This window comes from Carlito syrichta, unplaced genomic scaffold (genome assembly GCF_000164805.1).
Source record: "Carlito syrichta isolate Samal-C Ts95f unplaced genomic scaffold, Tarsius_syrichta-2.0.1 Scaffold148020, whole genome shotgun sequence".
NCBI lineage: Eukaryota > Metazoa > Chordata > Mammalia > Primates > Tarsiidae > Carlito > Carlito syrichta.
Window position 1 is genome coordinate 618,373 of NW_007092116.1, and position 23,584 is coordinate 641,956.

At 60.3% G+C, this 23,584-nt stretch overlaps 1 protein-coding gene across 1 annotated transcript in view; it reads left to right on the forward strand.

The window, feature by feature from the left end:
- BAHCC1 (BAH domain and coiled-coil containing 1) overlaps positions 1-23,584 on the forward strand; it is a 116,833-nt gene that overhangs the window by 65,456 nt on the left and 27,793 nt on the right. The window contains exon 2 of the mRNA XM_021708789.1: positions 13,688-13,867. Coding sequence (XP_021564464.1) covers positions 13,688-13,867 — 180 coding nt within the window. The remainder of the gene's footprint in view (positions 1-13,687; positions 13,868-23,584) is intronic.

A 23,584-nucleotide genomic window follows, 5' to 3' on the forward strand; every position in this document is an offset into this window, starting at 1 on the left:
TCCTTCCTTCCTCTCGCTCCCTCTCAGAGTCCCTTCCTCCCTTCCTTGAGAGGTCTTCCACCCTGCCCCATCTAACCCACAAACATGGGTGGTCTGCTGGCCCTGGAGAGACTGCAGGGGGCCTGGGGTGGTGGTGGATTTAGGATGAGTTAGCCCCCGCTGGGCTTTCCTGGCAGAACCCCTTCCTCTGTCCCTCAGCCCCAAGTGAGCCCTCAACACCATCCCCAGAGCGTGGGGCAGCCCCCAGCCCACACATCTCAGTGAGGTCCTTTCCAATAAGCCCCTTGCTGCCCCTCCAGGCCTGGATGACTTTCCTCCATCTCACCGTTTCCCATCCTGTCCCTGTTCCTGCCGGCGGCCCTGGTACAGGAAGTGTTCTTTTCTTTTCTTTTTTTTTTGAGTTGGAGTCTCACTCTATCGCCCAGACTGGAGTGCCATGGCCGCTCCCGGCTACCACAGCCTCGACCTGCTGGGCTCCGGCCATCCTTCCGCCTCAGCCTTCCAAGTAGCTGGAACTACAGGCGCGTGCTACCATGCCCGGCTAATTTTTGGATTTATTGTAGAGATGAGGTCTCACCAAGTTGCCCAGGCAGGTCTCGAACCCGCGGGCTCAGGCAATCCACTCACCTCAGCCTCCCAAAGCGCGGGATTACAGGCTGAGCCACCAAGCCCGGCTGGAAGTGTTCTTATTCAGCCTGACATGGCCAAGGCACAGACAGGGTGCAGGGCAGGCAGGAGCTAGAGCTGGGACCCAAATGTGGATGAGGTGAAGTCAGAACCAGGGCTCCCCCAATTCCTGGCTCATGGGACTCACAGGAGGGGTGACAGCAGATCCCTCTGTCCCTGAATTGGCAGGAAGGAGCCTGGATCTGCATAGTGGACAGCTGCCCTGTCCATCCAGCCCCACTGTATACTCTGGTCACCCCAGGCCTGCAGGTCACCTCCTGGGCAGTTTTCCTGGAAGCCAATTCCCTCTTTGGGAGTTTTTGCCGCCCTTTGGGCATCCTAAAAATGAAACTTTTAATTTATTTTAAATTGATACCAAAATTAAATCTAAATTAAATTGTATTGCATCTTTAGACGAACCTTAAAAAGCCCTTAATGTGTGCAAATACAGATAAAGTCAAAGACAATCAGAAAGCTGTGCAGGGCCGTCCCATCCTTCATCACGCGTTGCAGATTTGATGTCGAACGCTTAGAAGAGATCTGAGTTGCTGAGTCCAGAAGGCCCTTGGGTGGGGGGGGGTGGGCAAACACTCCTAAAATGCCCGTTCAAGCGGGAGACGCATGCCCCTTGAGACCCCAGGGTAGCTCTGCCACACAGAAGTCAAAGATAACTTTGACCCCTAGTCCTGCTGGCTAGCGCAGGGAAGAGGAGCCTTCACATACCAGGCTGTGCTTCTGACTTCTCTGCAGAAGCAGATCTGTCCCCTGAGTTGCTGACTCTCCATCTTGGTGCTTCATTTACCTCCCTGAGGATTCCTTCTCTGTCCTGGGTGCCACGGTAGATGCTGCAACACCCTTTCTCCCCGCCCCGGTCTGTCTCTCCTCTGTGTGTTACACCATCCTCAACTTAAAACAGCAGACATTATCAGGAAGTTTCGGAGGGACAGGAATCTGGGTCCTCTGGTCAGGTTTTTCACAAGGCTGCAGTCATGGTTCTGGCTAGGGTCATGGGAGTCTCAAAGTCCAACTCTGGAGGTCCCCTCCCAGGCTCACCCTCCGGCTGTCACAGGCCTAGCTGGCTGGAGACATCAGTTTCTTGCCACAAGGTTCCTGCACAGCTCACAATCCAGCTGTGTCCTGCTCAGAGCATGAGAGAGAGGAAGGGAAGGAAAGAGAGAAGGAGGGAAGGAAGGAGGGAGGGAGGGAGCGAGAAAGAGAAGGAGGGAGGGAGAGAGGGTGACTGGGAGACAGGGAGACAAAGCAGGCTTGGTGTAGCCTCACCTTGGGAAGCGGCATCCCATCACATTGGCCATGTCCTGTTCATAGAAGCAAGCCTAGATCCCTTGGCCACACTCAAGGGGCGGGGTTACGTAAGGGTGAACACCAGCGGTCAGGAGTCATTGGGGCTATCTCACCCACGACAATCACAGCCACCCGCTCTCGAGTGCCCCATCTTGATCTCTCCTGTGGCTATCGCTGCCCCCCACATGCTGAGCATGCCCAGGTCCCCTCCAGCCTGTGCCCTTCCTGTGCTCTTGTGTCCTTGTCTCCCCTCACACCCTCTGCCGCCTTCCATGCGACCTGGCCGAGTCCAAGCTCTGGACTCACCAAAGCCTCCCTCACCCCCAGCCTCTGCTTCCTCCACATCCGGCTGGGCCCTGGACATCTTGAGGCCGGTCCTGCCTGTCCCCCTCACCACTCCTCCTTCCCTCGTCGCTTCTGAATCCCGCCATCATCGCCTCACTGCTGTCTCCATTCTAAGCTGCCCCCTCCATGGCGGAGACTCCTGCTTGCCTGTGGCTGTCCCCTGACTCGGCCAGGGCACTGCTGTCTGCTGCAGGTGCAGCATCGTCTTAGCACTGTTGGAAAGCCACTCCCAGATGCGCCCCCCCGACAGGTGGAGTGAGCTGACCCTGAAAGCACTGCAAGGTCAGTGTGGGCTGCCCAAGGTCCCAGAACCAGCACGTGAGACCAGGCCGCTCAGGCCGCCTGTGGCTTCTTAGGATTTCAGGCTGGGCTTGGGGTGAGGGTGAGTGACCCTGGCGCGTTGCAGGCACTCAGTCACCGTCTGCCTAATGAATGAGCTGGGTTAGGGTTTCATTCTTTGGATGGAGCTCAGTGCTCCTCTGTGGCTTGGGTGACAGGGCCTCTATGCCCTCTCGCCTGGGCAACGCTTTCTCTGCTGTTCCTGTGCCAGCTGCCTGCCTGTGTGGGGTCACCAGGTGCCTTGGGCCCACTGGGCACTCCCCCAGCCTGCCTCAAGCCAGTCCAGGCTGCAGGGCAGTCCTCTGGCCCTGGGTCCCTTCAGGAGTGGGAAGTTGGCCCTGGGCCTGGCCGGTAGGGCCAGTGTGGTCTGAGGGTCATCATGCATCTCAGGTTGACTGTGGGTCTCTGGAGCCTCTGAAGCTGGGGTGGGGGTACCCACTGAGGACCTCGTTCCATCCTGGGCAGCCCCAGCACAGAGTCTCAGGCCGCCTGCCCAGGGTTGGCCTTGGCTGCCCCCACCCCCACTTGTGTGGGGCCAGGGAGGGAATGGTGAAAGGCCACCACCCTCAGCAAGGGTCAGTGCCCTGCCACCCCCACCTCTAGGGCAGGTCAGTTGCTTTCCCAGTGGTCACACCAGGGACCCTGGCTCCACTCCATCCTGGAGTCCCCTCCTGCCCTTGTACTGGGGCCCCCAGGGTGACTCCCCTGCCACAGAGCCACTCTCCCCATCCCACTCACCTCAAGAGTTCCAAGAAACGCCGTATTTTACCTCAGAAAACCAAGGTTTTCTCTCTACTTAAACTCTTGAAACATCTTCAGGGACTACAACATTTGGTGTATCTCTTTCGAAGGGAGTGAATGGTGTGTGACAGAGGCTGGCCAGCAGAAGAGCCCAGGTAGACCCAGCAGCCCTCTCTCTGGGGCAGGAAAGACTCGGTTACCTGTGGTTGGGCCTCCGCCGGTCCGTGTCCCAACCCTGAGGCCTCCGAAGCGGGATCCTGGCAGGTGGCCTTGGCGGCCCTCACGGCCTTTCCCACCATCACACGGTCCCACAGCCTGCTGTCCTCTCTGGCCTGCCGGGGGCCTGCAGACTTCCCTGGCCTGCCACGCTCCCTGGTGGGCTGTCTACGGCACGTGTTTGCTCTGGGCCTCCCTTGGGTGCTCTGCCCTTCCCTTCTGGCCCTTTCCAGTCCACAGCTGCCCAGAAACACGAGCACTGGAGGCTGGGGGCTGGCCCTGAGCCAAGAGGGCCAGAGTTGGGGTGCCTTGACTCTGGAACTTCCTGTCACCCTGCAGCTTCTGATTATTTCCTGCCTCCCTCTCCTTCCATCTTCTCAGATCCTGGGTTTGCCCAGAGCCCATTCTTGGCACCACACCACATGCAACCAGGATAGCTACATGCTCAGCGTCTTGGAGGCACAGCTGGGTGCTGACTGGAGGGGAATTCTGGGGGGACCTTCGTGGTGAAGGGGGCCAGGCTGGGCTTTTCAGATGGGTCTGGGTATGAACCGAGCCTGGAGAAATAGCATCTGGAAAGGGCTGTTTATCTCCCTGGAGGGAGTTCTGGAGTGTGACTGGAAGCAGCCGCACCTGAAGTTGTTACCGGGAATTGAGGACAGAAAGGTGGCATCACAGCAGGACCTTGAGTGCAGGGGGCTGATCCATGCCCTTTCACCCCTGCAATGTCCTGTGGCGGTCCCAGTGCCCTGCCCAGCCCCTCTCCAGGATGCCACAGCCCCAGCCAGCCCCATTCTGGGCATCAGGCCCTTGGCACTTGGTCCTTTTCAGCACCGGGAAGCAGGAACTGGCCTAAGTCCCTAGGGTGGCCAGGTGGAGCTCTCCAGGCCCACCATGGTAACCAACCCCAGTCTGGAGGTAGTAACCACACCATGTGAAGTACCTCTCACCGTCTTGCCCCCACGGCTCTGCTTAAACTGGCACAGACCAGTGTCTCTCCTGCCTGGATGCAGATACCCCAGGGAGCCTGAGCCTTGTTAGGTGTCGTTGGTATGGGCCTTAGATTCCCCCACACCCGGCCAAGCCAGCCCAACCTCCAGGCCTTGTGGCTTAACCTGGGGCCTGACATGAGTGTCACCTGGATGGCACTACTGGGCAGACACAGTGCCCCAACTCCTGAAACTACCGGCCTCAGCCCCAGTGGAGAGCCCTACACTTGTTATTCCCACAAAGGGCTTATGAGCCTGTCCAGCAAGCAAGAGACTGGGATTTGCCCAGCTCTGAATGCCCAGGAAACTGCCTTCTTCGCAGGAGGGCTGGGAGTCAGGTGGGGCAGGTGGGGAGGCCCAGCCCGGGAGCTGCAGCACAAATGCCCACTGCTCTGGGGCCAGTGCTAGATGGGCATGGGATGAGGGAGGTCTCTGGGTGGGGGACAGCAGGAGAGGAGCTAATGGTCCCCTCGGCTCTAGGGCTGTGACTACCCACAGAGCCATTGGACAGCCTGGGCACACAGCCGAGGCTGGATGTGGGCAGAACGCCAGGCCCTGCCAGAGAGACTGTGGGCTTCACACTTCCCTGCCGGCCAGGCTGGGGAGCGCGTGCACGTGTGCGTGCATGTGCATGTATATGCATGCGGATCCGAGAGGATGGGGGAGCACAGGAGGGAGAGAACCTGCTTCAGGCTGCCCCAAACCTGCGCCTGCCTCCACCCCCCAACTTCTTGGACTGCTCTGGCTGGAGTCCCCGCCCAGTGCTGTCGATGCCACCTGGTGGGGCTGGGTGGGAGGAGGAAGATCATGCCCGCAGCAGCGCTGTGGCTGGTCCACTTGGCAGATGGGGAAGGACTGGCCACAGGGCAGAGTCACCACATGGACACTCGGCCGGGGAGTGCTGGAGTCTCTCTGTGGACCCAGTTCTGTCAGAGCCCATCTTGTGGCTGGAGTGGCTAGCAGGGGAGTGGGGGAGCTGCATCTCCATCTGCTGCCCTTTGTCCTCTCCCGGACCACACCTGAGACTGGGCATGTCTCAGGTCTGTGCAGGGGGCTAGGGCCTGGGTCACTGGGACTGGGTGCAAGAGGGCTTGGTGCATGCCCACAAGGCTTCCCCTTCTTTAAGGAAATGAGCGGGCTGGGGTCAATGCTCTGGCTGAGGAGTGTGTGTGTGTGTGTGTGTGTGTGTGTGTGTGTGTGTGTGTGTGTCCCCGCGTGCACTTGAGTGAGCGTGCGTATGCATGTGCATGCCCCTAGTATCTAGCCCAGGGTGTCTGCTCCCTGCAGCTGGACAAGATGGTGGGACAGAAGGTGCTTGGTTTGACCCAGGCTGCTCATGCAGCTGGAGATGGGAGCCGAGGGGGTGGTGTCGACTGCCCTGGTCCCTTCCCACGGCCCTGGCCACCCACCCTGTGGCACTCAGGAGTGTCTTGGAGGTGGGAGGAGGTACTGGCTGCCCGCCCATCCAGGCAACCCAACCAGGCAAGGGAGTGGGAGACACAGAAGGTGTGAAGACCCAGAGAAGCTGGAGGAGGCAGCCCCCTGCCCTTCCCACAGCCCTCTGCCATCCCCACCAGCCTCTCTGAGTCACTCGCCCTCACCCAGAACCCTCGGGGAGAGAGGCTAAGGGCGGCTGTGGGGAGCGTAGGCCACCCCGCCCCCCCTGCCCTAGCCAAAGGGCTAAATTTACCCTTTTAATAAGAACCAGACTTATATCCGATTTTCCTTTTCTTTTATTAGTTCTGGGCTGTCAGTGGTTGGGTCCATCCCCTGTCATCGGTGCCTCCCAGCCATTTCCACGTTTGCTGGGCCGGGTAGCACGGCAACCACAGAGTTTTCCTATTATGGCCTGAGAGATACTGCCTTTGGGCCAGCGTGGGCTTCTGGAAGGTTCTCCTGAGCTGGCCAAGGAGTTTCCTCGGTGACACACTCCTGTTTCCGGGTGGGTGCCCTCCCCCCAAGCTACCCCCACGTTCCCTGGCTGGGCTGAGCAGACCATGGCCCACTAAATTGCATTCTTGGTCTCTGCTCCAGCCCCCACTCACCCCCACACTGCAGTTTCGGTCCCTCCCGCCTCCCACCTTCCTCCAAGCTCGTCTCTGTTCTTCCTCTGACCCTGTGTCCATCTCAGTCTCCTCCTCTTGTCCGGTTACCTTCTCGGAGCTACAGATGGTGGTGGGGTGGCTTGTGGCCCTCTGGGGCGGAGGCGCTCTCAGGCCCATCCAGGCTGTGGGGGCAGAACGGAGGGCGTGAGGCAGGGCAGGCCCTGTTTCCAGCGAGACTCGAGGGATCACAACTGACAGACAGACATCTGGGGGCAGCAGGTTCGAGGTTGGAGTGGGGGCTTCCCCGGATCTGGACAGTTTGGGGACCCTAGAGAACACTGCCTGGCCAACTGACCCTGCAGGGGATCTGAGAACAGGGAGCCCTTTGTGGCAAGTCTGAGAATGGCCTGGTCCTGCTTTCCACAGCAGAGAAGAGACGGAACCCCACACATGGCCTGCTGGCTGCCCTCAGAGCCCACAAGACTCCTGGGGGCCTCTTTCAGGTCTTAGGTCTTACCTCCCCACACCGCCAGAGAGGTGGCTTGGAGCTGAGCAGCTGGGCTGGGCAGGAGGCTGGCCCCCAGGCAGCAGGGGACAGGGGGCCTGGAGCTGCAGCTTGCCCACTGAGACTAAGGGCCTTCTACCATGAGTATAGGCCTAGATGGTCCCCCTATGCAAGATGGGCAGGCCCAAGGCAGCCAGTTGTCCTGCTATCCCCTCCCATGCCATCTTGGGCACAGCCAAAGGCTAGGAGCCTTTGCCAAGGTCCAGACCAGTGAGAGGAAGAGTCTGGTGGAGGCCTGACCCTGGGAAGCAGCTTCTTCGAGGACCCTCCCAGCCGTGTGGCTCCTGTGCCCGAGAACAGAGTCTTCCAAGGCAGGAATGCCCAGAGCCATGTGTGCATGCACATGGCCACATGCCCCAGACACGTGTGCACACCCAGATGTGTGTATACTCAGAGCCGTGCACGTACACCCATAGTCACATGCACATGTCCAGAGACATCTCTGCGTACTCAGAGTCACACCCTGTGAGTGCTCACACATGCCTGGGCACCAGTGTGCACACCCACATCCTCTCGAGTCTCGGCTGCTAGTGGATTCCACCAGAGCAGGGAGCACCACTGGACTGTGTCTGGGGATTGAGCCTGCAAACATATGCACACCCAGACATGGACACACACCCACTCCTAGCCATATGTGCACACCTGGGACGGCACGTGGCAGGGTCTCCAAGCCGCTCCATGGCAGCCTCCAGTCTCCGAGCGCAGGGCAGGGGTCCCCGAGTGGCCTCTCACCCCGGACCTGGTCTTCCCATCCCTGAGCCCCGACTTCTTTTTCTCGTCAGCCAAATGGTCTGATGCCACACCTCCGCCTCCAAGCAGGCTGGACCAAGCCTCCCCCTCCACATCCACGCAGGAACCCAGCGTGGAGCCTCCTTCCTCCCTCCCTCCCCGTTCCTGGAATGAGAGGAATGTGGGGCAGGGCTGAGGCTGTTTATCCTTCCTGCCTGTCCCCTCTCCTGCTCAGATCCCTCAGGGCCTCTCATCACTCCTTTTCTCAGCCACTCCTGGTGTCCTGGGGGAGACCAAGGGACGGCCCCTGCCTGGGAGGGCCCTGCAGGGGGCGGGGAAAACACAGAACAGGAAGCCAGTGCTGAGGGAAGAGGGGAGCCCAGTGGATATGAGCGGGAGGGTGGGAGCTGGCGCTGGTGTAGGTGGTGGGCGCAGCCGCCAGGCTCGGAGCAAGGAGGCCCATGCCAGCAGCCCGTCGTCAGCTGGGCTTCCGGAAGCAGCAGGAGCCTGGGAGCCTGGGAAGGGACTTGCTGCTTCTCGAGAATCGCCGTCATCTCAGCGAAGTCTTTTTTTTTAATTTTTTTTTTTTACAACCCATTTCACAGTTTCCATAAAAGGAGGATGCTGTCTCAGCGACTCGCTTAACTCAAAACAAATGCTCGTTCTGCTGAGACTGCTCCTGCTCACTCTCCCGGCTCTCCGGGCCCTTCTGCGCTCGACTCCGCTCGACTCCCTCTGCCCTCATCCCGGTTGGCCTGGCAGGAGAGTGGGGTGGGCGGGCACAGCAGGCACCTGCCCGTCCCCTCACCCAGGCCCAGCCTGGTGTGCCAGGTCCTTGGTGGACACTTGGTGGGGGGCGGGGGGGCTGCCGGCATGCCTGCCAGTTAGACCCACAGGGAGGAAGCAGTTTTCTGGGGACTCCTGGGCTCCAGCGTTCTTTGCACCCTGTGGGGTTGCCCAGCACCTGTCCACCCTCTTGGCCATGGCAGGGGACCCGGCCAATAGGTTGGCAGGAGGAGGGCCAACTCTCCTCAGCTGTGCCTGACCACCTAGGGCCACCTCTGCTGCAGCCTACTGCCACCTACGTGTGCAGCCTTCCCACATAGCAGTTTCGGGTGAGGGCCGGGCTCAGGGCATCGGCGTCCAGCTGTCCTCAGGCCCCATTCCTGGGTGCCCCTGGAGCCGCAGGTTCAGGCATGGACTGTCTTTCCGTCCAGGTGGGCTGGGCCTTGGGGCACAGGGACAGACTGCCCTCCTAGGCATCGGACTGTACCCAAGGCACCCAGCCACCTGGGGATGTCAGCAGCCCTCCCAGCGTGCTATCTTCCAGAGTGGTTTTCTCAGCCAGCCAGTCGCCTGAGCCAGACCTCCACCATGTCCTGGACAGAGCTGAGGTGGCTCTGGAGCTAGGGCTAGAGCTTGCCCACTGCAAACCCTGGCCTGGGCTAGCAGGGCTGTGGGGATGGCCTGCAGGAGGCCAATGCGCAGTGCAGAGCAGCCTGCCTCAGTGGCCCAGGTGACACCCCACAGACACCTCATATGGCTTATCTGGGTCCCTTTCCCAGGAAAACCCTAAACATGTGCCACATCCCTATGACAGCTGATGAAGAACATGTTGAGAGGTGTCCTGGACAGGGTCCGAGGGGGGACCAAGCCACCTTGACTGTGCACACTGGTGGGGTTAGGATAGCCATGGTGTAGACACACCTTGTTGAAATCCCTTGGGCACTTGGGGCTGTGGTTCTTGACTAATGATTTAGAGTCGATCGATCGTGCCCTGTTCCTTTACTAGTTTCCCGCAACCTGGGTGCATAGTGACACTAAGTAGCTTGGGTCTGTGAAGCCCCTGGCAAGGGATTTGCCAATATGGTCTGTGCCAGGACCAGGGTGCTCAGCCTGAGGGGCCCCAGGTCAAGACTCCTCCCGCCAGCTGCCCCCCTCCTGGGCTGGTAACCGCAGCACTCGGTAGACAGGGACTTTGCCAAGAGGAAAGAGCCCTCAGCCCAGTTCCCGGCTGGCCTTGGCCCACGAAGTCTGGCCCTGGCCGGGGCCCAGGCTGCGCTCAGCTCCCAGGCAGCTGCCGCACAGGCTCTGTCTGGGGTTGGCTGCTGGTCGGCAGGCGGGGGCTGGGGAGGTGGCAGCCAGGTCTGCCCACGGCTCTGCTGGCTGGGCACGGTGCCACCACCAAACTCCTCAGAGGTGGAGGTGACAATAAAGGCACGATGCTCTGTCCTGGGCTTTCCCAGGCTGCTCAGGAGCCAGGTGGGGTGAGGTGGAGAGGGCCTCAGGGAACTGGCGGTGCCCTCCCCCACACTCATCGGGGTCATTTCCCACCATGGTGGGCCCGTCTGGGACTACGGGATCTGCTTCCAAGTTTCGAGTTGAGCTTAGGATGGTGGGGGAGAAATTCACCCCTTTAGAGTAAGGATCTTGGCACTCTGGCCGTGTGCAGGGCCTGTGCTGGGGGTTAGGGGCGGTACATGGCAGCCTCTTGCATGGGCCCAGTGCTATGTGCTGACCTACTGGCCAGGGAGTGAGAACCCCTGGCAGCAGCTGCACCATGGTTTTCAGGAGCGAGAGGCCACCTCAGCCTTCGTGCAGGAGATGTTAGGGTCCTCTCAATCCTGAGAACACCCGTACATGGAATCAGGATGTGGTGTACTACTCCATGGGACGCTCAAGAAAGGTGTGTGCACCTGTGCCCAGAAGGTGGTCCTGAAACACTTGTGCAATCATCTCTGGGCAGTGGTGTCTTGAGTGACAGTGACTTCCTTTCTTGTGGTTTGCTACTTAAACTTATTATAGTGAAAATGCAAAGACATAATGTTTGTGTGAGAAGGACACAGCAATCTAGCTCTTTTGTTTGCAGAATGAAAGGGGAAAAAGGAGTAGAGAAGATTTCCTGGTGGGCAGCCCAGCCTGAGGCCCAGCCGGGGGAGGCACTTGGGACCCTGCCCGCTGCCTGCCAGGCTGACTTGGTCAAAGGGTGACAGGGCCAGGCTGGGCTGAAGCCCTGTCCTATTCCCTCTCATTTCCCAGACTCTGGTGTGGGGATCCCTTTCTAAATGGACTCAGAGTAGCCAGTGGCAAGGAGGCACCCCAGGACAGCCCTCAAGTCCAGAGACAGGCCAGTTGCCGACGCCTGAGGCCCTATGGGCTGCTGGGCTATGTATCCCTGCCCGCCCGCGTGTGGGAGAGCTCAAGGTGCGGGTTTCTCAGGCTGGGATCCTGGAGAAATGCTTTCTCCAGACCCGACTTTTGGACTCCGTTGCTTCCCACCATCCCCTGGAGGAAGGGGCGGGAGGGACTTCCCCGGGAGGGTGTGGGGGCGGGAAAGCCTGGGGGACTTGGGGCGGGTCTGGGCGAGGCAGTGGAAAGCTTCCAGAGGAGGGGAGCGCCACACTCACCCCACAGGCATGCTCCTCTGTCCCTGGAGTAGGGGAGGCCGGCACTTCCCTTCCCAGCCCGGAGTCCCCTCCCCTGGCCCCCTGACTGCCATGCCTGTGGTCTGGCCCTGACCCATGGCAGTCCCGGCCCTGCGGTCCGGGAAGCCCCTGGCTCCTGGGCACCGTCGCCCCCTGCCCCTGGGCCTAAGTTCCCCGCGGCTGTCAGGCCACTCTTCCTCTCCTCCTGCAGAGGCCAGCTGGCAGCCCACGCAACCGCCAGCGCACTCAGACCTTCCTGTGTGGCTCTGTGTCTGGAAGAGGCCCTCTCGAGCCCACTGTTACCCATTCACACAGCCTGGAGGGGTGGGGGCCCTGGGCTGAGAACCCACACTGCACAGTGGGATACTTCCAGGGTCCCTGTTAGAGGAGTCTCCCCCTCCCCAGCCTTTGCCGCCTCTCTGCTGAGTCACCTCATGTCTGGAAGCTCCCAGGCCAAGCCAGAGTGGATGAAGCATCACCAATTCACAAATTTCCCCTGCCTCCCACAGGCGAACAGCTGCCCTGACTCACCTCTGCCGGCCCTGCAAATCCCAGCCCTATACTCAGCTCCAGGGGCAGTGATCTTCCCCACATCCCTGGGATGGTCCCAAGCCAGGCTCGCTGCCCATGGACAGAGATGACAAGGTGCCAGGGCACCTTGCTGGAGTAGGGGCCAAGCAGTGTAGCCCCAGACCACCCACCGTGTGGCAGGGCACTGTGTGCAGAGCACTCCGTGTACCCTGTGTCCTTTTTGTACAAGAGCCGGTAGCCATGGCAACCCAGGGAGGCTCATTCGACCTGACCTTGGCCACTGGACTTGGGCAGAGAGGGGGCACGGCCCACTGATGGGCCATGAGTGGTGGGTGCAGGCAGGCTGGTGAGCCAGGAGAGCTGGCTGGGCAGGGTGAGGAGGCTGACCTGGGCCAGTGGTGGCTGCCATCTCCTGCACTCCAAGCCACCAGGGGACATGCTAAGTGTCCCAACCCAACTCAGGAGCCTCTAGCTGCCTCCACCGGACCTGGAGATGAATGCATTCAGCAACCCTATGCCTACCCAGCCAGGACAAGACCCTGAGTGACCCTGAGGGGACTTTAAAAGCAGATCCATCCTCAGGGTCCCCTTCCTCTCTCTATCTCTCATCTTTCAGTCTTCCCTTTGCCTCAGTTTCTCCCCTTCCTCACCCTTGACTGGGGCACTCCAGCCTGACAAGTGAGTTAATTGAACCTGGGGAGAGTGATAACAACCCTGCTTGGGGAAAAGGGCAGCTCCTCCGAGTGCTGCCCAGAGGGGCAGAAATTGCTTGGGCCCACAGAGTTGGCATGGGGCCCCTGGCTGGGCCCTGTTGACCCTGGTCCCAGGTGCATCCCCTTGGCCCTTTTGGCAAAGTGTGGGCTTAAGGCATTCTGGCAAGTTCTCCAGCATCTGCGAGGCCTTGGGCTGCCCACCACCATGGCCTGGGAGAGTCAGGGTGCTCTGCTTCTGAGGAGAGGGTCCACGTACATGGCAGTGGGTTTCCTACAGGCTCTGAAGGCTGATTTGCCACAGTACCTGGCACCTGGCTAATGGTGGTGGTGATAGTTGGAGATGCTGATGGTGGTGATGGTTATGTGGTTGATGGTAATGTGATTGATAGTGACATGCTTGGCGATGGTGGTGATGATGATATGGTTGGTGGTAATGTGGTTGACAATGATGGTGAAGGGGTTGGTGATTGATGTGGTTGGTGGATGATGTGGTGGTGATAGTGGTGGCTGGTGATGTGGTTGGTGGTGAGATGGTTGGGATAGTTGGGTATGATGGTGGTTGGTGATGTTTGGTGATATGGTTGGTGGTGATGTGGTGGGTGATAGTGCTGAAATGGTTGGTGGTGGTGAGTGGACGTGGCTGGTGGGTGATGTGGTAGTGATAGTGGTGATCGGTCCTGTGGTTGGTAGGTGATGTGGTGGTGATGATGGCAGTGATTGGTGATGTGATGGTTGGTGGTGGTGGTGGTTGGTGATGGTGGTTGGTGATGGCGGTTGGTGGTTGATATGGTTGGTGGTGATATAGTTGGTGGTGGTGACAGTGGTGGTGACAAAGTGTCATTTTCGGGCTTCAGACAGGTGTTAGTACCAGGGCACCTGAGGCACAAGAAGACTTAGGACCCTGTGTGCAACTGTTGGCACCCATGTGGGTAGGCAGCTTTTCCTGCCATTGGCTTCCTGGGTATTTACAGACAAAGGACTGGAGGAGATTAGGGGCCTGAGAGAGTCCCATGGACCAGGGCTGTGGGTGCTGGCCCTGCCCTGCCCTGAGTCAGACTCACTCTTGCCCCTGTGTCCACAGCCAGCAGCCGCCTGATGGGAAGTTCTCCGGCCTCCTCTTTCATGGGCAGTTTCCTCACCAGCAGCTTGGGCTCAGCGGCCTCCACGCACCCCAGTGGCTCCAGCTCCTCTCCCTCGGAGCAGGCCTACCGCAGCTCCCACCCCGCCACCTCCCAGATCTGGTTCTCTCACTCCCACGAAGGTAAGTGAGTGGACCGGGCTCCCTGTGGCACCCTGGGAACCAAATGACTGACCGCAATGCACAGGGCCAGTGGCAGGGTGAGGGCTCCCCTTGTGCCAGTGCGAGCCCAGCTGGAGACCCTGCCAAGCATGCTTTGGGAGGGGCTGCCTCCCTGCTGAGGAAGCCCCTCGGGGGAGGTGGTAATTGGTTGGAAGCAGGGGCGGCCCTTTAGGCAATGGTCCTGGCCAGATGTGTGCTCCAGATGGGCAGAAAGAAAGAGGGGGGTGGGCCTGGAAGGGCTCTGGGGAACCGGAAAAATGTGGAGCACAGCTGGGCCGGCCAGGCTGGGCCACGCCCTCCACCATGGGCTGCCCCCCACCTCCCCAGACTCAGGAGGTGTGGGCTCCAGATGTGCCAGCTGGGAGAGAGGGACTGGGAGGGGAGAGCTGTCAAAATCTGCAGGCTGCCACCCCGGGGGCTTGGCCTAGGATAAAGAGTTCCTCCAGGCCACCGGCCTCCCATGGGACACAACCCCTGACACACAGTAGGTGCCTCAGGAATTGCCTTATGTTCTCGGGCTGCCTGGGAGGCAGGAGGACCCTTAGAGCCCTTCTGGGACCTCAGGGCTTCTGTTGGCCTTTCCTAGAGTGGGGACCCCCACCTGAATCCCCACTGTCTGCTCAGCCCCCTGGCACCGTGACGGCAGTGGCCTTGGGCCCCCACATTCCTGGCCCCTTGGCTGCTGGTGCTCATTTGGCTGCCCCATCGCCCTTGGCATGGGAAGGGTTAAGCCCCCCCACCCCCCGCGGCTGGCACGCGGAGAGGTAATTGCAGTTGGCAGCGGGCACACAGGGCTCTCTGCTCCTGGCACCCAGCACTGCCGTAACTCAATGACTCCGCGAGCAGCGGGCGTCGTGTTTACAGAGCGCGGCGGACCCACACACCGCGCAGCCCCGTTCCAGGCAGGGAGATTAGCACCCGGCACTGCTGGAAGCAGAGAAACCTCTCTTTGTGCAACAAGAAAGGGGCTGTTTTCCAAACAGAACAGGTGACGAGTGAGGGACAGTTGTTAAAATAATCTGGGCTTTGGGCACAGGGTGCACATGTTGGACAGGCCATAAGGAGCAACCTCTTCCGGGGTGGAGGATAATGGCCATTCTTGGAACCTAGCGGCAGACCACAGTCCTCGGCCCGGACTCACCTGCCCCTTCTCCCTGCCCTTGCACTCCTAGTGGCCTCCTGGAGGAGAAACGAGGTTGGCAGAGGCTCCCGGGCTGGCTGTGAGGGCCCCGCCTTCCCGCCCCCCTCAGCCTTTTGTGTCTGTGGTGAGCTCCCCAGCCAACACCAGCATCTGCTCCCAGGATGTCTGTGGAGGAAGGAGGGAGGAGCACCAGGGAGCAGACAGAGGAGGCCTGCGGCAGCTGGGGAACACCACTAACAGACACAACGGCCGCTGCCCCACCCTGAGCCAGCCACAGGTGCAGGGTACACTCTGGCCGGCTGACTTGGTTTCCCCTCCTTGCAGCAGTGGCCCCTGGTCAGGGCCAGGGGTGGCATCAGACCATCCCCAAGTTTTCTGCATAGGAGACACCCTCTCCCTCCATCCTATTCTGGGGACCTACCAGCAAGGAGGGCGGTTTGTGGGTAGCACCACCTGCCCTGTAGCCCCCAGCCCAACCCTCTAGGGGCTGCTCAGAGGGTGAATGGGCGGCAGCCCGTGGGCAGCCAGTACCCACAACGGCCTCCAGACACTCATTTCCCCTTGTGCCAACGGCTGTCTGGGTGGAGCTGCTCACAGCCCACCGGGGGCACCCCCAGCAACTTGCAGGTTCCTGCATGGGGCCCAGCATTGATGGGTTCCATCTTCCTGCCCCTAACCCAGAGAGTCTCCCTGGCTGGATGAGAGGCCAGAATCCAGGTATATGTTGGGATATATGTCTTCCCTGTAACCAGTTTCTTCCTGTGGTTTTCATGGCCAGCTCTCCCTGGCCCTCAACCCTCACTGTGGCCTGCTTCGGCCTCTGCCCCTGCCAGGGTCCCAGCCTCCTGTCCCCTCTGGGGTTTGCCCTCATGCTGAGATTTCCTTTGTGCACCTCTTTACTTGTTCATGGCCTGGCTGTCTACTGTCCAGTTGCTGTGAAGGGCAGAGGTCCCCTCCCGATCATCATGGGGGCCAGCGTCCGGCCCTGTACATGGCAGAGGGCCCTTGGGGACACCTGACAAATGAGTGGATGGAGTCATAGGGTGATGGCTGGAGTGAGCATCCCAGGTGGCAGACCCTGAGCCCAGGGAGGCTGGGGAAGTGGATTGGGGTCCTGAGGGCCCACCTGTCCAGCCCCGGTTTGGATAAAGGGCCTGGTTCCTGCAGCCACAGGTGGCTCCAAGGCAGGGGTCCCAGGGCCAGCCCTGATCCCAGGCCTGGGCTGAGTCCTCTCTGCTTGCATCCCTGGAGATAGTGCCTTCAAGGCAGAGGAGGCCTGAGCAGGAAGAGGGGATCGTGTCCACAGTGGCTCTGGCTGTGTCACCCCAAGGAAGTTCATCCATCCGCCCTGCTGGGCACCTCCTGGGCTGGCGGGAGATGAAGATCCTGCCATCCATGTCAGGTGGGGGCTGCAGGTGCATCGAGCGTGAGCTGGGTGGGCGAGGACAGGCAGATGCAGGACTAGGTGTGGCCTCTGAGCTGCCTGCCTAGGCCCCAGAATACAGGTCCCATAGGGAACTGAGGATGGACATGGGGGAGGCAGCAGTCCTGGGTGGGAGAGCACATACTCACCCACCTTGCTGGGTCCCACCAAGGGTGGCAGAGTGTCTCCTACAACTGTGTGTGCCTTTGCGGTCCATGCCTCAGTTTACCCCCTCACTATCTTCCCTCCCTGGCCTTCAGTGAAGCTGCCCTGCCGCTCTGGGATCCCCTCCCTGTGGGGTTCCCTGCCCCCGGCAGCCTCCTGACAAGCCGCATGGTGCTGCGGCTGGGAGCTGAGTGCAGGGGCCGGTGGCGGGCGGGCCGGAGCGAGAGGCTGGCTGGCTGCCCGGGCAGCGTGCCTGGCTGCTAGTTTGACGGGGTGCCAGCTGGCTTCCCGCGTGCTGGGGCCTGTTTCTCTGCCGTGTGTGTTCGGGGGTAGGGGGGTGTGGGATGGGCGGGGGGCACGCGACTCGGCTGGAGAGTAGGGGCCATAGGCACAGCGGGCTGCCTGGGCGGTCCACTCGGAGGTCTGACTCTCCCCTCGCCCACGCCTCTGTCACTGCCCCCACAATGAGCAGGAAGGCAGGTATCCGGCAAAACCAGCATGCCACCTCCTCCCCAGCCTGGGGCTTGTGTCAAGGGCAGGGAGGCCGGGACAGGCCAGGCCCCAGCGCCCCCCACGCCCAGTGGGGCCTCCCCTCTCACCATCTGTAGGGCAGCCGCTGGAGCAGGGCCGGGCCGGGCTTCCTGCTTCCTGGTGGGACAGCTGGGGGTGCAGGGGAGGCACCCCAGAGTTGGAGGCGCCGCCCCGGAACATCTGGCCTGGGGCAGAGCCTGTCTGTTCAACCCCCGGCTTCCTGGCTCCTCGGGCTCACCCAAGGCATGGGCTTCCACCAGAGGTGGGCCCCTCTGGGGCTTGGGGTGGGGTGGGGTGGGCGGCGGAACTGGCTGGGGCCAGAGGTGAACCCGGCCAGCCTGTCCTGGGTGGGTCAGAGCGGGGGTGGGGGCTCAGCACAGCTGGCCCTATTGTTGAGAGGCTGGTCCCCTTCTTCCCCACCCCCCCAGCTGCCTGGCTGGGACCACCCACAGGGCCGATGAAAGGGGATTCTGTTCCTGGGGGGCTCAGCTGGGAAGGGGTGGGGCCAGGAGCTGCTGCTCCCCCAGGCAGGGCCACTCACAGTCTCTTGTGCCACCTGGAGGGGGAGCCCAGCGACTGCGGACACAGTTGCGCTGGCCTTCCGACCGGCCTCTGTCAAAACCACACCCGCCGGCGGCCACTTCTCCACTGGTACCTGGTTCCTGTGGGGGTAGGGGCTGCACCCAGCCTCCAAGTGCTCCCTGCTGTTCGAGCTGACAGCTTCCCACATCCCACCAGCCACCCCTCTGCCCCTCTCTGCTCCCTGGTCCCCTAAGGTCTCAGGTCTTGCCAGGCTTCTCAAAGTAAGCGGGAGCCTGGAAGGCATCTGTGTGAGGTACAAATCCCATCCCATCACAAGCTGGGTGAGGTGGTTTCACACCTGTAATTCCAGCACTTTGGGAGGTGGCAGTGAGAGGATTGCCTGCGCCCAGGGGTTCGAGACCAGCCTGGGCAACTTGGTGAGGCCTCATTTCTATAAATGAAAAAAATTAGCTGGGCGTGGTGGTGTGTGACTGTAGCTCCAACTACCTGGAAGGCTGAGGCGGAAGGGTTGCCTGAGCCCAGCAGGCTGAGGCTGTGGTGGCCGTGAGTGGGCCACTGGGGCAGCAGAGTGAAACTCAGGTTCTCATGGCTCCTCCAGCTCCATCTTTCCAAAGCCCACTGTGGTGCCTTTTCTCCCAGATCCTGTGGGCATCTCCTTCCTCTCCCGGCCTCTTGATCTAAAATGGTCTCTTGATCTATCACAGGACCACTGACCATCCCTCAGTGATGCCCTTCCTCCCTCCCCCTCACCCCAGTCCCATCACATCCCTACAGACCCCTTGCCCTGCCTACTGGTCCCTTCCCATGTCCAGGGCAGAAGTTGGGCCAGTGGGGACAAGCTGGCCACCCTGAGATCTGAGGCACAGTATGGGGGAAGGAGCTGCCCCTGGACAGGCCCCTCCAGTCAGCTTCCCTGTGACCAGATTCCTCCTGTGGTTTCCCTGGCCCTCAACCCTCACTGTGGCTGCCTCGGCCTCTGCCCCTGCCAGGGTCCCAGCCTCCTGTCCCCTCTGGGGTTTGCCCTCATGCTGAGATTTCCTTTGTGCACCTCTTTACTTGTTCATGGCCTGGCTGTCTACTGTCCAGTTGCTGTGAAGGGCAGAGGTCCCCTCCCGATCATCCTGGGGGCCAGTGTCCGGCCCTGTACCTGGCAGAGGGCCCTTGGAGGCACCTGACAAATGAGTGAATGGAGTCATAGGGGCATGGCTAGGGTGAGCATCCCAGGTGGCAGACCCTGAGCCCAGGGAGGCTGGGGAAGTGGATTGGGGGTCCTGAGAGCCCATCTGTCCAGCCCTGGTTTGGATAAAGGGCCTATAGTTCCTACAGCCACAGGTGACTCCAAGGCAGGGATTTCAGGGCCAGCCCTGGCTCGAGGTCAAGCAGGACGCCAACACTTTATTCTGAGCTTGGCCCTGCGATGGCACTCACCTCATTTACTGCTATTAACACCATGCTAAGCAGAGGCCCTCAGACCCATTTTATATGTGAAAAAACTGAGGCTTAGGATTGTATGTGATGGAATTTTTTGCTTTGGTTTGATTTGGCTTTTGAGTCGAAGTCTCATTCTGTTGCCCAGGTGGCCCACTCACAGCCACTACAACCTTGAGCTGGGCTCAGGCAATCCTTCCGCCTCAGTCTTCCAGGTAGTTAGAGCTATAGACACACGCCACCATGACCAACTAATTTTTTTAATTTATAGAAATGAGGTCTCACCAAGTTGCCCAGGCTGGTCTTGAACCCCTAGACTCAGGCAATCCTCTCACTGCCACCTCCCAAAGTGCTGAAATTACAGGTGTGAACCGCCGCACCCAGCTTGCGATGGGATTTGAATTCAGGCAGTCCAACTGAGAGCCTGTCCTCTCTTTCCCTTCCTCTGCCCTCTGAACTGCCCTCCCTGTGTTTGGGAGTAGACATCCTCTCCCCCCACAAACTCCTGCTGTCCCAGAGCCAGGGACTTGGCCAGGCTCTTGCATTGGAGGTTGCTCAGGGACCCAGGAGACTACACACGGGCCCCTACCCACACCCAAGCAACCACAGGCAGGACAGGACTGTACCAGACAAGCTGTGGGCCCCTGGTCCTGGCAGATTGGATGGGCAAGGGAGAGGGTCTTCACAGACCAAGAACTGCCTTAGCCTCAAGTCCACATGCCCAGCCATGCAGCATTGAATCTCAATTTCCCCATCTGTAAACCACACTAATCAGAACAGCTGTGTGATTCAGACACAGAGAGCAACTTCTTTCCCTCCATGTCCTGTGATGGCTGTCCACTGCTGGGGCTGGCAGCCTGGGTCACTGGGGACGGGGGTATGGCCTCCTGGACTGACATCCGTGAATCTTTTTTTTTTTTTGAGTTGGAGTCTCTCTTTCACACAGGCTGGAGTGCAGTGGCACACTCACGGCCATCCCAGCATCGCCCTGCTAGGCTCCAGCCATCCTTCCGCCTTAGCCTTCCAAGTAGCTGGAACTACAGGTGCGCGTTACCATGCTTGGCTAATTTTTTATTTACTGTAGAGACAAGATCTTGCCAATTTGCCCAGGATGGTCTCAAATCCGCGTGCTCAGGCAATCCACTCGCCTCGGCCTCCCAAAGTGCTGGGATTACAAGCTGAGCCACCAGCCGGGCTCGGTGGCTCACAGAAAAAAAAAAAATCAAGCTGAGCCACCAAGCCCGGCCCATCCCTGGATCTTACCAGGGCAGATACATCAGTCCACTGCTCGCCTGTGTGTGAGGCTGACACGTGTTGTGCCCATGGTACCAGGCACAATGACCCATGTGTCAAGAACCCCACAGGAAGGTCCCCAGGTGTGACCCCCAGAACCCTCACCCGCATCCTCACACAGCAGCTCTGACCGCCAGGCAACTCTACTCACGGGAGTGTGAAGGAGAAGGTCTGGGTTGGCAGGCAGGGTGTGGGCCTCTGAACAGAGTTCTCTGGTGGTCAGAGCTGCTGTGTAGGATACCAGCAAGGATTCTGGGTGTCACACCTGGGGAGCTCCCAGGTCCAAGCTCTGAGGATTCTCAGTTGCTTTCCCCAGGTGGAGGCCTGCAGCAAGCCCTGGAGCTGCCCTCCCCAGCCCTCCCTAGCAAGGCTGAGCTCCTTCCTGCAAGGCGGGTGCCTGGATCCTGGGCAGGCTGCCCACTGCTTGCATTCCAAAAGTGTCCGTGGGAGCCTGGCACCTTCCCCAGATCTTAGCCCCTCTCCTTGGCCTGGGAGCAGATGCAGCCAGCCAGGTCCCACACCTGGGTGACTATGGGTCAGCCTGTGGACACATAGCACCCAAGCCCAAAACCTATAGGCCTGTGGATGGACCAGTGGGCACAGCCTGAGGGTCTGAGCACCTCCAGCCTCAGAAAGTCCTAGGAGTTGGGAACTCTAGCCCCGAGAAGGGGTCTCATGTGGCTCCCTGCAACTAGAGCCTGGAACATGGGTGTTCAGTCCTGGGAGCTGTGCTTTGAAAGCATAACCTGGACACACAAGGGCTTGACTGCCTGCGGTACAGGGCCTGGCCATGAGAGCAGGGTGTTTGGCTGCGAGCACAGAGGATCTGGGGGGTCCTGCTGCAAAGCTACTCCCTTCAGGCCCTATAGCAAGGATAGCAAGTGCCCTGCAAACTCACCACCAAGGCCCAACCTGGGCCCAGGACAGGCATTACTAGTCAACTGCAGCACATTTTGTGCTGCACGTTGATAGTTTTAGAATCCTCCTTAACCCAGCACTGTGGTGTTGGCTACCATTGGGTAGACCTGTGCACTCTACCTGAAACTCACTAACACCCTGAGGGAAGGGGGTGTCACATAGAGAGCAGCACAAGGTTGGTGTTGGGGCCCTGAGTGCGTGAGGTGGGATCCTACGTGACAGGAAGAATGTGTTGGGGTTGCCAGAGGAGCAGGGGTTGAATGCCCAGGCTGAGTGTCTCCTAGGTCTCTGTAGGGGTCATTGTGGGTAGAGTAACGGGGATCTGCGGCTGGCCCAGGAGGGTGGGCCTGCCCTGAGATGGGGCCACTCACTACAGAGTAGTCATTTGTGACTGTAGGACCTGGGGTCCTCGAAGCCCACCTGGTGTGGCTGCTGTGCACCTGCAGATTCCAGCCGAGGGCAGCAGCTGCATGGCCAGGGGCTTATCCAGGCATGGGGGTGCTGCCCTCAGAACTGGATGCTGGGCCCTGGCTGGTGGCCCCAGATCACAGTACAGAGCAGTGGGAGGAGTTGGAGGCTCTACCATGGAGGATGGGTGAGATGGGTGTGGACTGACACTGGGACCCCAGTGTCCTGCTTCATGGAGGCAGCACCACCGTTTGTCAAGGTGGGGGCAGAGGCAGGGGAGGGGGGTGGGCATCTGTTTCATAAGGTCTTGTCCTTGAGGGTGAGGGTCCCACAGCAGGGGGCTGGGGATGCCCTTGTGCTGTGCTTCAAGACCTCACACATTTGCTAAGACAGCAGCCCCTGGGCCCTGAGCTCCGCGGGCCTGGGCAGGGCTCCTTGGGTGACCCTGCAATGGCAGGTCCCCCGTCTTCCCCTTCCCAGGCAATCTTGGTCCTTCAGCTGGCTGGAGTCCCTCCCCAGCCCTAACCATGAAGACAACCCTGTGTTCATTGTCCTGAGAGGCCCAGAAGCAGTCCCCAAGCCCCTTCCAGCTAGGATGGCCCCTGGAAGGGTGGGTTGGGGGAGGGTTGCAGCTGCCTCCCCAGAATTTGAAAGAGGAGTTTGCCGGACCACCTGGAGGCTGGGGGAGAGTGGGGGGGGGGCAGGTCTTAGATGCTTTGGGCTGCTGGGAGAATGGGCTGTGTCCAAACTCAGGGGAAGAGACACAGGAGGGGGACAGGGGTGGGGGTGACTGGTGAGACATGCACCCAAGCAGGGCCCTGTGCACCCCATGGGCCACCCTTTCTTCCTCCCAGGCTGAGAGGACTTCCTGGGTCCCTGCCCTTTCTCTGAGTCGTCAGGAGGAGAGGAGGAGGCCGCTCACCCCATGGCCACCCCCAACCCCCGTTTCCCCATGACATGCCCTGCCGACCCTTCCACCCCTCCGTTCTTCAGCCCCTATGTCCCCTTCCCCCCATTTCTCTTCTCCCCTCCCTCTCCGCGAACTTCCCCTCGCCCTTAACCTTTGGCTTCCCAGATGTGGCCAGCAAAAGCCTGGGGATGCTGGGAGGGGTCAGTGGGCACTGTGCCCCTGCCTGGCCCATGCCTGCCCTCCAGTGTTGCTGTCACTAAGCCCTTGTCTCTGTGGCCACTTATGCTGCAGGATTGGGCTCCAAGTCTCCCAGCAAGCACCACAGCATGGATGGGGGGGTGTGCCCAGTGAGACCTCCACCAGGCCTTTCCCCAAGCTCAGCTGGGCCTTGAAGGGCAATGGTGGTCCCAGTCCCTGTGGGTGGTTTACTTAGCCCCAGTTTGTCATCTGTCAGTGTCATGACCATCGTAGCTCTGACCTCAAAGGGGTCTGGGGAAGGGGAGATCCCGGGGCCACGATGTTCTAGTGGGACCGTGGGGTTGAGGAGTTCTAGGTGCGAGTGCCCCCAGGCCTGAGGGTATCCAGTCCCCAGCCCCTGCTGGCCAAACCTTCTTAGTCTCTTGCCCAGAGGCGTCCTCTCCCCACCATCCCATGTCTTGGCCAGGCTGGGCCTCCACTGCCTCTCGGACCCCCCCCCCCAGAACCCCCCAGGCACACCCTCCTCAGCTGCAGCCCCTTCAAGGATGCTGGTGTCCCATCTCCTCCTCTCCCCCCCACACCGCCCCAGCCCCGGCAGCCCTGGCTTCTGGTCTCAGAACAGCTGCTCTGATTCATAAAAATCGCTTTTTATTTTCTTTTTTAAATCAGAGAGTACAGTCTTGTTGGGAAAAAGAAAGGGGCTTTCTACTGCTGGGCTGG